The following is a 16,645-nucleotide window of genomic DNA, read 5'->3' as shown; positions in this document are numbered from 1 at the left end:
ACTGTGTACGTAAATGTCTTGAATTTTCAATAACAAACAAAAAAGAGAAAAGGTCTGGTTTCAATATATAATCAACAATGTGACTGCTAAACTTTACAGCCTAAGAAAGGTATGGAGGCGAAGAAACGCTATCTTCTCCTCCAATGTCCCGCCCTCGTACCCACCTCCCTCTTCCTTGTTCCCAGGGACGGGAATTAAAAAAAAAAAAAAGAAAATGGCCTGGAGCAATGAATATGCGGACAAGCGTGGAGGCAATGCCAGAAATCCCCCCCCCCCAAAAAAGTTGTGAGACATAGCATGCTTCTCTAAAATCCCCCCCCCCAAAAAAATCAGGAACAAGACTAATTTTTAAAAGTATCAAGACTTGTAATTCCATAAGGGGTAGTGTTCAGAAAGCGCTAAGCATCTATGATTACATGCATATGCGTTTAAACGGAGAAGTATTAGTTTAAAAAAAATGAGCAGGCATTGCGGAATCTTTAAAAAAATGGAGAAAGGGGATTGGCTGCCTGGATTGATTGACATGTGGAAGAGAATCGTGTATAAAGTGTGCCGCTCTCTTCCGCCACAAGCAGCACTTTTGGAGGGTGGGAAGTGCGAAAAGGCAGCAGACAAGAGTAAGACAGCAAAAAGATGAGCAGGGGTTGAGAAGTGTGATAATCTTTAGCGCTATGCCATTCAACCGGCATAACGCTATTTTTCCCGAGGTGCGGAAATGCCCTTACTGTTACTCTTTCTTCGTACTTCATAGCGTGTTTGTCAGAACTTCTTCTCTGCATCTGCAATTCTCAATGGTTGGCTGGTCATTTTCTCCATTGTAACCTCCAGGTGGGGCCTGGCATTTCCCCAGAACTACAACTGATCTCCAGACTACAGAGGTCAGTTCCGCTTAAGAAAATGACAATTTCTGCAGGCAGCACATACCCACTGAGGTCACCCCCTGCCCCCATTCTCTTCTTTCCCCGGGCTCTGCCCTTGGTGATGATGGAGCATGGATTAAGTGCTTAGGCCACCCTGAGCTCCTCCACTGGAGTAGGGTGCCACAGTGTTGTTCTCCAGATTTCCATGGACTACAATTACCATGAGCCCCTGCCAGGAGGGCTCATGGTAATTGTAGTCCCTGGGTATCTGGAGAGCCACTGCTTTGGGGTCTTCCTCCTTTCTCCAAAACTTGTCCTCTCAGCTCCTTCACCAAAATCTGCAGGTATTTCCCAACTGGGAGCAGGAGCCCTTATTCCATGCTAGACTTTTTGTCTAGAACAGACACTGTTAATTCTTCGGCATGTGCAAAGAATCCAAAAGGCGAAATATCCTACCGGGCCCGTTCCAGCTATCTGATAGGGGTAGATAAAAATACGACTGGGTTATTTCAGGACTGCTGTGCTTTTCAGTCTATATGTTTGCAGCCTGCTCTAATTAATTGGTTACCTCGTTTTAATTCAGGGCGGGCACAGCCTTCCCCAGTTGATCTGTAACGATTTGTTTTCATTCTCTTACTGGGAGGAGAAGGATTAATTACTGGATCCAAAGCGATTGCTCATTAATTCCTCACTTTTAATTTGATGATCATTGTTTAGAATTTGGCAAATGACAGCCATGAAGCACTCCCCCCCCCCCAATTGGTTGCAAAATATTTTTTTTTTAAAAAAAAGATTAATTACTTCCCTTGGAGGGAAAAGAACCTGGAATTAAAAGATTGTTTGAGGAGGGCTGCCGCTACCAAGATGGAGGAAATAATTAAGCAGACCAACTATAATGTAAGGAGCAAAAAAATAAAAAATGTAGGTGGATAATAGCAATTAGAACCTTTGATAAATGCTGCTTGCTTTGAAGTCTGCACATGGTAGGAGTTTAATGACGAGAGTTTTATGCAAAATATATATCAGAGAACCTCCCTGTAAGGAAAGGCTGAAGTTTCCAGGAATTTTCAATTTAGAAAAGACACGACTAAGTGGTGTAATAAACTCAAGCAACTTCTGATACTAGAAAAAATAACTTACAATATAAGAACAATACAAGGAGTCTGTCAAAGGAATGAATTTGATTTAGTTTGGAAAAATGTTATAGCATACAAAAAAATCTTTAAAAAGCAATGTTTGGGAGTTAATTATGTAAATATGTTAGTTTGTGTATTTAGTTAATCATATTGTGTTTGTTTTGTGGTTGTAAATTGGCTTTTCGTTTTTCTTTTTTCTACACAGTACCTTTGATGTCACCGTTATTTTTTTACTTTCTATGTCTATTAAAATATATTTTTTTTAATTTAAAAACTGAAAAGACATGACTAAGTGGGAACGCGACAGAGGCTTAAAAAGTTATAAAGCATGGGGTGGAGAGAGTTGTGCATTAGAACGTTTTCTTAACTTTAGCTGGGTACTCGGCAGGGGATTGGGATGTGGGTGCGGAGGGGTTGCTAGACCCTGCATTTTGCAGGGGGTTGGACTAGATGACCCTGGAGGTCCCTTCCAACTCTATGATTCTAAGATTCTAGAGCCAGTTGGGAAAACCCTAGAAATTTGGGGATGGAGCCTGGGGAAGATAGGACCTTCAGTGGGGTACAATGCCATAGAGTCCTCCCTCTAAAGCATCCATTTTCTCCAGGGGAACTTAAACTTTATTACAGTCGTTCAGACCAAGTTATATTAAGTTAATACATAAAAGACCAAAATAATATGGTCATTTAATATAATACAATTTAAAACATCATAAAATAGAACTTAAAATTATGCTACTTTAGAGCAGTGGTCCCCAACCCCCGGCCCGGGGACCGGGACCGGTCCATGGATCAGCCGGTACCGGGCCGCAGCTCCTCCTCATCCTCCTCCCCGGCTGCTGCCTCGGGGGCTGCCCTGCCACTCTGCCGCCGGCTCACCTTTGGTGCTCTCCAGTGGCCGCCATGGCTGGGGCTCCCCCTCAGCGTGGCAGTGTGCAGCTGCTGCTGGCAGCGCCCCCCAGTGGGCAGTGGGAAGTCAGGGGCACTGGCGGGAAAGCAAGTGGAGCAGGGGTTCAGGCAGCGGCAACGTCCCTCGGCAAAAGACTACCCCCCCGGGCCTCAGTAAAATGGTCAAGCATTGACCGGTCCCTGGTGATAAAAAGGTTGGGGACCACTGGTTTAGAGCATCGGATTTTTATGGCGGCGGCACAAAACTTAGCCAGCTGAGTTGTCACCTGGGGGGACTCATCACTTAGCAGCCTCTTTGCTCGATCTACATCATGATGTTCTGGCAACTTTTTAAGGAGTGCTTCAACCAAGTGGCTACGAATGTCTACATAAGCAGGGCAGTGGAACAATATGTGCTCTCTTGTATCAATTTCGCCACTCCCACAAAAGAATTGTCTCAGTGTAAGGGGAATGTCCTTATAGGGAACTGATCTCTGTAGTCTGGAGTTTAGCTGTTATTCCAGGGGATCTCGAGGTCCCACCTGGAGGCTGGCCTCCCTATGTGGAATCCACCCTCCAAAGCATCCATTTTCTTCAGGGGAACAGATCTCTGTAGTCTGGAGTTTAGCTCGGGGTCCTCGAGGTGGTGAAAATAAAAAAGTAAAACTATGTGAATGATTTAAAAAGTTTAAAACTATTGTGTTCAACCAAAACAAGTCTCTCAATGTTCACATGTTGCAGTGTATGCACATACAATCCACGCTCAGAGTACACTGGATTCCTCTTTATATGTGTGTTGAGTCATTCTGACATTATACTTGACATAGGTGTGAGGTGGTGAACATGCTGGGGGCCTAGAGGAATTGCCGAGATTTCCTGCTATAACGGGAGACCGGGCCTCTGTTCTGCACAGAAGTCCTGTGTTATTCACATTGGCAGAGTGTGTGTGAGTTTGTTTGCATACAGAGTGGAGTATCAGGCTGTTTAAAGAATAAAATGTTTTTATTGAGAAGTGAAACAACTATGTGTAGAAAGAAGAGATAAGAGATCTAATTAACAGTTAACTGTAGCCTGTGGTAATTCTTTATTCAACAACTGTTCTGGAGGCAAGCAGAGAGGAAGTGTCTTCAAACAAATAGGAAGTCCCCTGTGGAGCTAATCAGGACACTGGAGGGGGTAATTTGAAAATGAGCAGGGAGTTCCTATCCTAATTATGCTAAATATACATGTCTGCCTGTGCCCCTTGCAGGACACTCTTTATGCTCAATCTAGTGCTCTGCATATTCCAACAATTCAAAGGGACTTACTCCCAGGAAAGAATTCTTAAGATTGCAACCAGTATTTCTAAAGCATTATGAGATGATCATCTGCAACCTCTTTTCCAGTTAAACTTTGTTTTATTCTTGAACACCGTCCGGGTCCTGGCTACAAAAATCTGGGAGACCAATGCTGTGGGCTACTACGACACAAGGAAGCAATATAGGTAAGTCCTCAGAATACATTGTGTTTTTTCCTTCCCTCTCCCCTAAAGGTCTCAAAAAACTAAATCTGTTTGGCCGCTTTGGAGGGTGAACTCTATGGTTTTATACCCTGGCTGCACCCACAAAATCTTCAGGTATTCCCCAACCCAAAGCTGGCATCCGTTCATGATGGTGACATCAACCAGAAGTGATGTCAGCACACTGGAGACATCAAGGAGCAACACTCTAGCTTTGGGGCAAAACTCTGTGGTAGAACTTGCTTCTAACCATAGAGTTTTGCCCGGAGTGTCACCTCCCTCCCCAACAACCCTGATGTGCTGACATCAATGCAGGGTTTTGTCAGCATGTCACATTCATTTGCAGTGTTCTTCCGGTTTGGGGGGCAGTTGGGAGGACCCCTGTCCAGGGAGCAGGGGACCCCTCCCTGAACCATGGGACCTGGCAATCCTAGAAGGGCTTGATCCCATTAGCGCAGATGGTGAATTTCTAAGCCCTTCCAAGCCCTTTGAGTGTGTGAGCAAATTCGGAGTAGAAGTGGGTTAATCGAAAGCTGCAGCAAGCTGGCAGGGAGGGAAATTGGCTTTGATTCCCTCTTTTTTCATCTCAGGCTGCCTGAGTCTGTAGAATAATGGAAGACAGTTGTGTTGAGGCATTTGACATTCAGACTTCTTTGTACGTTTACAACCACTTCAGTCTACGTCAAGATAAGGAACACATTTTTTATTAAAAAAAAAGAATCAGGTTCTTTACATCCGAATAAATGGAGGTTCTTCGTGCAAAAGAACAATGATAAAGGTTGGCCTTCGCGTGAATTATTTCCATCAGGATATTAGGGGTAGGAGGGAGGAGAAAGACCCCTCACCTCCATTAGCAAATTTCCCAGTGCTGTGCAAAAGCCAAAAGAGTTCCAGTCAGAAGGAGAAGGGAGTGTCATTTTGAATGTTCGCTTAAGAAGAACTGGGGGTTTTTTGTATTCCGTTTTTTGCTACACAAAGGTATCTCTGAGTGGCTTAGAATTGCCACCTTTCCTCTTCCCACAACAGACACCCCATGGCATATGTGAGAAAGCTCTGAGAGAACTGCAACTGGCTACCTGTGGAGAAGGAATGGGGAATCAAACATGGTTCTCCAGATTAGAGGTGGGGAAGTGGGGCCTTTAGTGCGGGACCTGTTGTGCCTCCAGTCGAACTCCCACAAGAAGCAGACTCTTTGGATAAGAAGTCTCTTTATAAAGGAAGAAGCAAACCAAGTTTCCCTGCTGAAACTGAAGTTCAGTGAGTACTACACCCTCTGTATGAATACCCCTTGGATCTCCCCCCCCCCCATGAGAGCATCTTAGTCAGATGCCTGATTGCCCTCTTCCTATGCTATGAGATTCAAAATGGAAGTTATCAAATATGCCTGCAGACAAAGCAGGGATGTGGTTTCCCAGCCACCAAGGGATGGTTTCTAAATCCCATATGACAAATTTAATAATAATAATAGTAGTAGTAGTAGTAGTAGTAGCAGCAGCAGCAGCAGCAGCAGCAGCAGCAGCAGCAGCAGCAGCAGCAGCAGCAGCAGCAGCAGCAGCAGCAACAGAGAATCCCAAATATTATTACAGATTAATATTACAGATAAAATTATTACAGATTATTACAGAGGATCCCACAACAGAATGATGAATGCCTCATGATGAGACATGAGAATACAGGATCCTGACAGAACTCCTATCTCCATCAGGGTGGGGGTGTCTGGTAACCTGAACCTACAACCCCATGCCCTGCTTGGCACAACAAGCAAAGGAGGGAGCAGATAACAGGGCCACGGGTGAAACGACCTGTGAAGGAGACATCTTCAAGTATTTAAAAGGCTGCCATATGGAGGATGGAGCAATTGTTCTCTCTTGCCCCTAAGGGATGGACCAGAACGAATGGGATGCAATTAATTCAAAAGAAATTCCGTCTAAACATCCGGAAAAAGTTCCTGACAGTCAGTGCAGTTTCTCAGTGGAACAGGCTTCATCAGGAGATGGTGGGTTCTCCATCTTTGGAGATTTTTAAACAGAGGCTGGATAGCCATCTGACGGAGAGGCTGATTCTGTGAAGGCTCAAGGGGGTGGCAGGTTACAGTGGATGAGCGATAGGGTTGTGAGTGTCCTGCGTAGTGCAGGGGGTTGGACTAGATGATCCAGGAGGTTCCTTCCAAGTCTATGATTCTATGATGCTATGATTCTATGAGACCGAAAGGGCTGAGCTATGAGGTGGGGGCAATGTTTCTCAGCATGCCAACTGCTTAGAAATCAGGCTTCAACATGACTGGAATCAGCCGTCACTCACACTTGCCGAAAAGCGGAACTGTTTTAGGGCTCCTCCTGTGGAGTCACTGACATATTCGCTGGAGGAATGCGCTTCCAGCCTTGCCTGTTCAACGTCTGCAGCTGGTGCTACCTCTCTTGCGTTGTGGATGTGTTCTCATTAACGGCAACTCTGGGAACACCTCCATGGGCTCTGGTGAGAAGAAACACGGCCTGTTAAGCCTGTAATAACTGCTGAGAAAGCCCCAGCTGTCATGCAATTAGCTCTTGTTTCACCGGTGCTTCCTTGCCATGGTGTATTTGCTGAGAAACTATTGGGAAGGATTAGCAACCAGAGGACCGATGATTGTCAATATGGCCTCTCTGGTCAAAGACTGCAAAACACCTTACATCAAGGGTAGTCAACCTGCGGTCCTCCAGATGTCCATGAATTACAATTCCCATGAGCCCCTGCCAGTGTTTGCTGGCAGGGGCTCATGGGAATTGTAGTCCATGGACATCTGGAGGACCACAGGTTGACTACCCCTGCCTTACATGATGAGGCCTCCCTATTAGTGGCTTCCCTCTTCAGCCTTGATGATGATCACCTAGGGTTGCCAGCTCTGGGTTGAGAAGGACCTGGAGGATTGGGAGGATGTCATTTGGAGAGAGGATGGCCACTGTGAGACAGGATGCTGGACTAGATGGACCACTGGTCTGATCCAGCAGGTCTCTTCTGATATTCTTAGGAAAGCCTCAGCCTCTCTGCCCTGTTGTTGGCTCTCCAGGGGAACTGGTTGGCTCCTATGTGAGACAGGATGCTGGACTAGATGGACCACTGATCTGATCAAGCAGGGCTTTTCTGATGTTCTTAGGAAGGCCTCGGCCTCTCTGCCTTGTTGGCCCTCCAGAGGAGCTGGTTGACCCCTGTGTGAGACAGGATGCTGGATTAGATTGACCACTGGTCTGATTCAGCAGGGCTCTTCTGATGTTCTTAGAAAGGCCTTGGCCTCTCTGCCCTGTTAGTGGCCCTCCAAAGGAAGTGGTTGGCCACTATGTGAGACAGGATACTGGAGTAGATGGACCACTGGTTTGATCCTACAGGGTTCTTCTTATGTTCTTAATGCCCCATCTTGCTTATTCATTCTAACTCTGCAAAACCAGAATTGAGTCCTTGTAAGAAAGGCCAACTATAAATAGTAACTAAATGAAAATTAAATATTGACCTCGATGGGCTGATGCTCTAATTCAGTCTAAGGATGCTTCAAGCTGTACGCATCCCAAGAGTAGGATGGCCATGAAAGTCACTTCTGCCTGCTGTAAAATACCTGGTTCAGGTAAAAAGCCATTGCAAAGTGCTAATGCTAACAATGATGGTGATTTTCTAGAAAACTAGCGAAATCTACTTTGGTCCTGGTCCTCGTCTTTGGAGTCCATTACATCATCTTTGTGTGCCTCCCTCACAACTTCACCGGGTTAGGCTGGGAGATTCGAATGCATTGTGAACTCTTCTTCAACTCCTTCCAGGTGAGTGGATCGTGATGCACATCCTATTGAGCCACACTATTTGGGGATCCAAAGGGGACATTTGGTCCTGGATTTCAGCAGATATATTCTGGCCCTCTTAGAGATCCAATGTGGCTTTTGAGTTTCCTAACCATGATAAAAATAAGAGAACAAGACCCCCACAAAGGCGAAAACAGAACTTGGATAATTAACCCATGTATAGATCTGAGTCTGCTTTTTCCCATGTGGCCTGCGTCAAATGGCCACCCCCTCCAAGAGACGGAGGGGTGGAGGCGGGGTCACAGCCTGTCACGTGCTACATAACATCACTCCTGGGGCAAACCTAGGAAAAGTTTCCGGTGAAAGTTTACAGCAACCAGACATCACTTCCAGGTTCCACATGATGTCAATTCCACATGATGTCCACATGATGTCAATTCCACATGATGTCCACATGATGTCAATTCCACATGATGTCAAATGATGTCAATTCCATGTGATACCAGCATTTTATAAATTCAGTAACCCAAATCATGGCACCAGGAAGAGGGGCTTCCTGGTGGGAAGTCTCCCATGAAAGCAGGAGTCCTGGCCACTCTAGGATGTGTTGGAATATTCAATATCTACAGTGCGCATGATTGAGTGGAATATACAGAGTGACCTGCAGGGGGCATCAGAGAAGATGTGTATTTGGCATAGTTAGATCAGGAACTTCCTGATATTTTTTTCAATTTTTTCTAATTAATTCTATCATTCTATGATTGCTCCAGTGTTCTGTTTGGCTCAATGGAAGACTTCCTGTTTGCCCTCAACAGACTGACTGCAGAAGGGAGCTGCTAGTCAGGACACTTTTCTCTCCATTTCAGCCCATTGAAGCAGGCAGATGCTACACCCCTTTGCATATTTTAAACTCTGCCAACATCATGTCCCACCCCCATCCTGAATTTTCATTTGGGAAAGACCTTGAGATTTTGGGAGGGCAGGGTTTAGCCTGGGGAAGGACCTCAGGAGAGGAGAATGCCACAGACCCATTTTCTCCCAGAGAACTGATCTCTGTTGTCAGGAAATCAGTGATAATCCCGGGAGGTCCCCAGCCCTCACCTGGAGGTTGAAGACGAAGCACAGAATCAACAACGTGGCTGTACAAGAAAGTCCTTTTATTCAAATAGTGGTTTTTCTCTTGTATGTTAGTACAATACAAGGCGCTTGCCAGAACGAGGTTTTTACAAGTAGAGCTTTCGTTAGTGGCTAATTCCTAACCATGAATTTGACACTATTAAAAGAATAGTATAGCCAGTAAAGGTAAAGGTGAAAGTATCCCCTGGGCAAGCACCGAGTCATGTCTGACCCTTGGGGTGACGCCCTCTAGCGTTTTCATGGCAGACTCAATACGGGGTGGTTTGCCAGTGCCTTCCCCAGTCATTACCGTTTACCCCCCAGCAAGCTGGGTACTCATTTTACCGACCTCGGAAGGATGGAAGGCTGAGTCAACCTTGAGCCGGCTGCTGGGATTGAACTCCCAGCCTCATGGGCAGAGCTTTCAGACGGCTGCCTTAACACTCTGCGCCACAAGAGGCTCGGCTGCTGGGGTAGTCCTGCCTTAATCAAAAGCAGCCCCTCCAAGCATGCCTTAACTCAGTGGCAATAGTATTTTCACACGATTTCACCATTAGGAGAATGATCCCACAATGCAGAGTTATCAATCGCATATCAGCCATATCTAATAAGATCAGCCAATGCAACGAAATGTTTTACAATGCAATTAATCAAAAATGTAAAACATACCTCAGAATATCCATTTGGCCAAGGCCTCAAAAGCAGTCTTTTATGGAGAATCCAGTATGTATGTACTGTCCCCAGAATAGGATCTCCAAATATCTATGGTGCATGTCAGTATAAAATTACATCACCCTTTGGTTTGACAAAATGGCTGAACTCTCAAAAATGACAAATCTTACCTGCGTAGTCAACAGAAAGCCACAGAACGTTTATCAAGAACAATGGCATTTCTACATGGATTACCTTGCAAAATAAAAACAAGATTAGGAGTAAAGTAGGATCTCGTGGGGGGGGGCATGGGGAGTACCGTACAACAATTCATTATCCATTCTGCTTTTTCTGTTTATTCTTATATGCAAAATTAAAAGAATTCTTACATCGCCCTGAATAACAGGTGCATCGCAGGTGCAAGTAATCAAGAGGCGCTTAAAGGGCACCACGACCCAATTTTATAATTTTATATAAGAAACAGGAAAGATCCCAAAATGTATTCATGTAGTCAAACTTCTGCCCATAGATAATATATACAAACTTCCTCTTTGTAACAGTCTTTACATTACATCTGCATACGGGAGTCTCTGATATTCCGACATACATGTTACATTGTATTGTACCGCAAGCTATTTCTTCATATTGACTCAACATGTTAGATCTGGCTCGTATGCAGTGGATGACTTTGCGTTGCAGGGTCATTCTTTTTGCCACTGACAGAAGCTCTGGTTGTGAAAACGAGAGGAAATTCCGGACCTTGTTCTGGCAAGTTCCTTGTAAAAAACACTATTTGAATGAAAGGACTTCGCTTTGGTTCTCCTCTGGAGGTTGGCAACACTAGCAATAGCCCCTGAGCCATGTAATTGATTGGGCTGGACAGGCAGTCATGTCAGAGGGGGTAGGCATGGTCAGTGAACAGCACCCGAAACAATAGCCGTCTTGGGATGCCTTTCAAAAGCTTTTATGTCGTGAAAGGACTCACAGACACTAATTGGCAACCAACCGCACCAAGAAAGCTCATGTTCCAAGGATCTGCACTGCAGTGTCCAAGGGGATCTGAGGAATCCAAGGGCTGTGTGGTGGTAATCCACTCTGGGAAGCTGCTGAGAGCAGGGTGACCAGCCTCTAGGTGATGCCCAGCGATCTCCCTCTATTACAACTGATCCACAGACAACAGAAATGGGTTGACCTGGAGAAAATAGCCATTTTAGAAGGAGGACTCTATGGCCAGACTACAGTCCCTCCCGCTTTCCAGACTCCACCCTCCTCAAAAATCTCCAGGTATTTCCCAGCCTAGAGCTGGCAACCCAAGGTGAGAGAGGTGCATAGCCGAGAGGTTTCTTTGCCGTGTACAAGACAGGAAAGTCTGGTGGGTCTGGGATTTGTTTCCAGTTGGGGGGTGGGGGCAGGTCAGACATTTATACAAGCATGCATGCGGTGTTGAGAGTTGAGCAAGAGAATATTTCCTTCCTCTCCCAAAATTCTCCAGTGAAACTGAGGGGCAGTAGGTTCAGGACGGACAAAAGGAAAGACCACTCGACATGGAGAAAGATTAACAAATAGGATTTGCTGATAGAGGCTAGATCAGTAGCTCTCAACCTTCCTAATGCCGCGACCCTTTAATCCAGTTCCTCCTGTTGTGGTGACCCCCAACCCTAAAATTATGCAAGGGTTCTTTCACAGAAATTGAACCAAAACTGACCAATGGCATGAAGATCCATGGTTCATGATGGTATATACATTGGTTTTCTTCCGGGGTTTCTCAGTTCAGTTCTGCCTCTTGTCCCACCATGTCGATCTCGCTCTTTTCCACTGCTCCAGACAGACGAATGCTCTATCTTGATCTACCCCGCAAGGCTGTTGTGTGGATGGCACCCCCCTGGCCAAGATGCTTGCCCTGCTGCGATCCCTGTGAAAGGGTCGTTCGACCCCCCAAAGGGGTCCCAACCCCCCACGTTGAGAACCACTGGGCTAGTGGCATGGTCACAAGAATAAAGAGCTTTCAAAGAGGATTAGATAGATTCATGGAGGACTAGTCTCTCGGGCTACTAGCCAATAGAAGAAGAAGAGAAGGAGGCTCAAAGCGGCTTACAGTTGCCTTCCCATTCCTCTCCCCACAACAGACACCCTGTGAGTTGGGTGAGGCTGAGAGAGTCCTGAGATTACAGTTCAGAACAGCTTTATCAGTGCCGTGGCGAGCCCAAGGTCACCCAGCTGGCTGCATGTGGGGGAGTGCAAAATCGGACCCAGCATGCCAGATTAGAAGTCCGCACTCCTAACCACTACACCACACTGGCTACACCAAAGTGACTAAGCTTTTGAATCCCAAAGTCGGGAAGCAAGGTCATGGAACTCCTTGGCCCCTGCCCTGTTGTCAGCCCTAAGGAGGAACGGGTTGCGTAAGACAGGTTGCTGGACTAGATGAACTACCAGACCAATCCAGCTGGATTCCTAGTAGGTTCTTACAATAGTATGGGGCTTTCCGCACCGGGATCCTTGCAGCAAATTGTTTGCTGAACGAAAAATCGCCATTTAAAATAGTGCAATTCGTCATTATGCATACCTGACTTTGTAGTGGAATCCAGTTGCGTTTCTATCGTTTCCCACAAGCTTCCGGTCTCAGCAAAAATCGCTAGAAAGGAAGCGCTATTGCCGAGCTCGTCCCGCCCCTGGCCGTCAAGCAGCCAATGGGCAGCCGTTAGCATGCTCCCAAACAGCCCCTTTCCCTTTAAGAAAGGGTTTTTTTTAAAAAAAAACACACCCATTGCAACGAATATGTGTTGATTCGTTGCAACGGAGAGACCCATCAGCTGGCAGGTGTGTTTGAACTGTCGTTTCATCGTTGCCACGCTCCCCCCAAGTGAACCCCCCCCCCCTCACGGGCCCGATTTTTGGCCGAAAACAGTGTAAAAAATAAAGGGAAAATACATCAGCAAACGGGCTTCTCTGTTGTTTGTGCTTAGTGACTAAGCAGCTCTGGGGAGGAACTGAAGCCGGGGAAGCCTCTAAACAGGCTCGCCGGTGCGTTGATCTCTGCTCGCTCGGAGAAAAAAAATGGCGATCGCTTCGCCGGAAGATCAGAGGAGAGAGCCAGGGGGAGGGACTTTGTAGAAACCACAACAATGGTAACGCACAGAACTTTCCCACTAGTGTTGCAGATTGGTTGCAGGAGTGTAGCGCTTTCCGGAGGGTGAATCCACTTTTGGGGATTTCCCTGAAAGCGCTACAAGGAAGCGCTTTTTGCGGATCGGTTTCAGGTGTGTGGCAGATTGTCAACGACGTTGTGCATAATGGCAAATCAGTAGCGTTTTCAATTGGCAACCATTGTGAGATTTTGAAGGTGTGCGAAAAGCCCCTATGATTTACCAGCAATTTCAATGTCCATTCGGCACCAGCAAACCCTCAAGCATGTATATATTTCAGTTTTATATTGAAGTTTTTAAATCTCTCTGTCTTTAGTAGTGGTGGCCGGACGGTGGCTCTCCAAGTGTTCGTGGACTACATTTCCCATGAGCCCCTGGGAATTGTCTCTCTCTGTCGTCTCATTTTTAATTAGGTGCAGGTGCAAATCTGATCCCCAGGGCTGGGGGAGGTCGTTTACAACCTCCCACAGGTGTTCAGCTGCTGGCTTCTGCCACCATCTTGCAAAGCGGTTTTGCACGGAGCTAGACGTTGCGTAGAAAGGTTTGTCTGGCCAGAAGGAGAGCCGTAGCTCCGGCATTCCATTGGCAAGAAGCAGTTTGGCAAGAAGCAGATGTCGTTTTGGTATGATAAAGAGCAGCGCTCAGTTTTGATGGGCTGAACTCCAGTCGCTCTGGTGACAGTTATATAATCTGCTCACTTGAACAAATGTAGAACCTTTGCATTCAATGCCCCCTGTCTGTCCACAGAAGCAAACCCAACAAGCGGAAAACAGGAACCTCCAGATAGCTACCTAGGGAGGCCAGCCTCCAGGGAACCCTGGGGATCCCCTGGAATTACAGCTGATCACCAGACAATACACCAACACAGCTACCCACTTGAATAAGTGACTCCGGATACTGACAGCATGGCAAGGACGTGTGAACTAGAGAATAGGATCTGCAGGATCGCCTTTTCCCTTATAATCCCCCAAGAGCACTAAGATCTTTGGATCAACATCTGATCAAGGTCCCTGGCCTGAAGGAGGTGAAATTGGCCCTGGCCCCAGCGTGGTGGATTTTGCCCCGTAAGAGATCAGGGTTCTGCGGGTCTTAAATCAGTTCCACAGGGCCTGTAAAATGGATTTATTCCACCAAGCTTATGGCTGAGGCCTAAAATAACATACACCAAGAAAGTCCGGCCTCACTGCTGGGAAGGAAGGTTGGAATAGTTTGAAGATCGGCTCCTGCCAACCCCCCAACCCTCCACCCGGTAGGGGGCATTAGTAATACTGCAAATGTTTTAAATTTTAACCTGTATTGTGTTTTAGTGTTGTTACCCACCCTGAACGATACGGAAGGATGGGGTAAAAAATATTATTTATATTTTAATTATTGTAAATTCCTCATCCTGTCTTCTGTATCGATGGGTCAAGGGCTGCCTGTTTTGTTTCGAGGACACTAAAATACTATATGAAGTTCATGTTTCGAGATGAGATTTTGACATGCCACCCACTCCTTTTTCTTTTCATCCTTCTGCAGGGCTTCTTTGTTTCTGTCATCTACTGCTACTGCAATGGAGAGGTAAGCAACCGAGCACACACCCGGCACTGTCCTGGCCCAAGAGCACCCGGTTCATTTCTTACTACTACGAAAATAACTTGGAACCTTTGTTGCAAGCCTCTCGTGGCCAGCTATCCCATCTGGTCCTAGCGGGGGTAACTGGAGGATTGGTTGCCATCGTCTTTTGCCAGATTGTATTTTATTAACTGTGTTGGGGGGGGGGGGGTAGGGGATTGTATTTATTTATTTATCTTGTAACCCACCACATGCCAGCTCTGCTGAGAATGGCGGGCAATAAATTCAAATAACAACAACAACAACAACAAGAGTGTGAGGCTCGATGGGCCATTGGCCTGATCCAACAAGGCTTCTCTTATGTTTTCTTGTCCTTCATTTGCACCGAAAGATGACACAACTCCATGTTTAACACACAAGGAATTGCTTCTTTTGCCACTCGGTATTCCCTGTTTGCCCTGGCACAAGCCTCCTCCCGAGCACTGCAGTCCGGCCATTGCCTTTGTTTCCCTCTCCCCAGGTACAGACTGAGATCAAGAAGATCTGGGCCCGATGGAACCCGCCCAGCGACTGGAAAAGGACGGCCCCCTGTGGGCGTTACCACTGCGGCTCCGTCCTCACCAACATGACCCACAGCACCAGCAGCCAGACGCACATGGTGGCCAGCTCCCGCATGGCCTTGATACCCAACAGGGCCGGCAAAACTTTCCCCCAGCCGCAGGACGCCCCCGTGAATTTGCCCGGATACGTCAGCAGCAACTCCGAACAGGACGCCTTGCCCCACTGGGCCCACGATCCCGCTGACGACGGCGAAGAGAAGCGGGTGGATGGCATTTCTCTCAAGGAGACCCTGAGGCTCCATGATTCTCACATGGGCCCCCTGGAGGAAGAGGAGGAATGCAGCCGGGCAGAAGCGGAGGAAGTGCTTTAACAAGAAGAAGAAGAAGAAGAAGAGTTGGTTCTTATATGCCGCTTTTCCCTACCCGAAGGAGGCTCAAAGCGGCTTGCAATCGCCTTCCCTTTCCTCTCCCCACAACAGACATCCTGTGAGGTGGGTGAGGCTGAGAGAGCCCTGATATTCCTGCTCAGAACAGCTTTATCAGTGCTGTGGCGAGCCCAAGGTCACCCAGCTGGCTGCATGTGGGGGAGTGCAGATTTTAATCCAGCATGCGAGATTAGAAGTCCACACTCCTAACCACTACACCAAACTGGCTGGGCCTCTGATGCGGCGGGTGCGGGGATCTCTTGACCGGGCAGCAACACGTTGCTTCAAAGCAGAGAAATCTTCATCCCCCAGTCCATATCCGTTTCCATGATGCTGCCTGACACTGTTATCAGCCCACTAGCTTAGCGAGCACTGCTCCTTCCTCTGTGATTCCAGCGCCAGCTATCAAATGTGTCGGGAAGAATCTGTTCCACAGCCTGGTACTCAAAGATCTCTGGGACGGAGATGCTGCCAGCTCACTCAGGGGAACTTCTACATACATACATACAAAGGAGAAGCTCTCTTGAGAGCCAGTGCAGCTTCACAGTTAGGAATGGCGGCCTCTAATCTGAGACCCGGGTTTGATTGCCCATTCCTCCTCCCCGTGCAGCCAGCTGGGTGACCTTGGGCCAGTCCCAGTTTTCTCAGAGCTCTCTCAGCCCCACCTGCCTCCCAAGGTGCCTGGTGTGGGAGAAGAAGGGAAGGCGATTAAAATCCGCTTTGAGACTCCTTCAGGAAGTAAGAAGCAGGGTACAAGCTCTTCTTCTCCTTCTCTACTGCTGACTGAGGGACCCTTAGCAGATAAGCTTTTTAGCAACACGTCTCTGTGCCAGAAGCGAGTTGAAAAGCACTATGGAATTTGGAATTCACTTGGAATGAATTTTCTCTTCTCTTTTTTGAACATGGTTTTTAAATAAAGCGTTCAGCAGAAGGAAATATAACTATATGTTCAGAGATGGGGGAAGAGGAGGAGAAGGAGGAGGAGAGGAAGCAGCAGCGGCTCACAATTGTTACCTTTAACTGCTAATGGGGAATCTACATTTTGACTCA

General features: G+C 46.9%; 1 protein-coding gene across 2 annotated transcripts in view; it reads left to right on the top strand.

Annotated features, from left to right (window-relative positions):
• Positions 1–16,260, top strand: part of PTH2R (parathyroid hormone 2 receptor) — a 67,514-nt gene extending 51,254 nt beyond the window's left edge. For both annotated transcript variants that reach the window (XM_077318905.1, XM_077318904.1), the window contains 4 exons: positions 4,267–4,364; positions 8,026–8,164; positions 14,575–14,616; positions 15,131–16,260. In XM_077318905.1, the coding sequence (XP_077175020.1) occupies positions 4,267–4,364; positions 8,026–8,164; positions 14,575–14,616; positions 15,131–15,541 (690 nt within the window). In that variant the 3' untranslated portion in view covers positions 15,542–16,260. The remainder of the gene's footprint in view (positions 1–4,266; positions 4,365–8,025; positions 8,165–14,574; positions 14,617–15,130) is intronic.
• The last annotated feature ends 385 nt before the right edge of the window (positions 16,261–16,645 follow it).

The sequence above is a fragment of the Paroedura picta genome, chromosome 2, assembly GCF_049243985.1.
Source record: "Paroedura picta isolate Pp20150507F chromosome 2, Ppicta_v3.0, whole genome shotgun sequence".
In the NCBI taxonomy this organism is placed as follows: domain Eukaryota; kingdom Metazoa; phylum Chordata; class Lepidosauria; order Squamata; family Gekkonidae; genus Paroedura; species Paroedura picta.
This window is presented reverse-complemented; position numbering and strand designations above follow the sequence as displayed.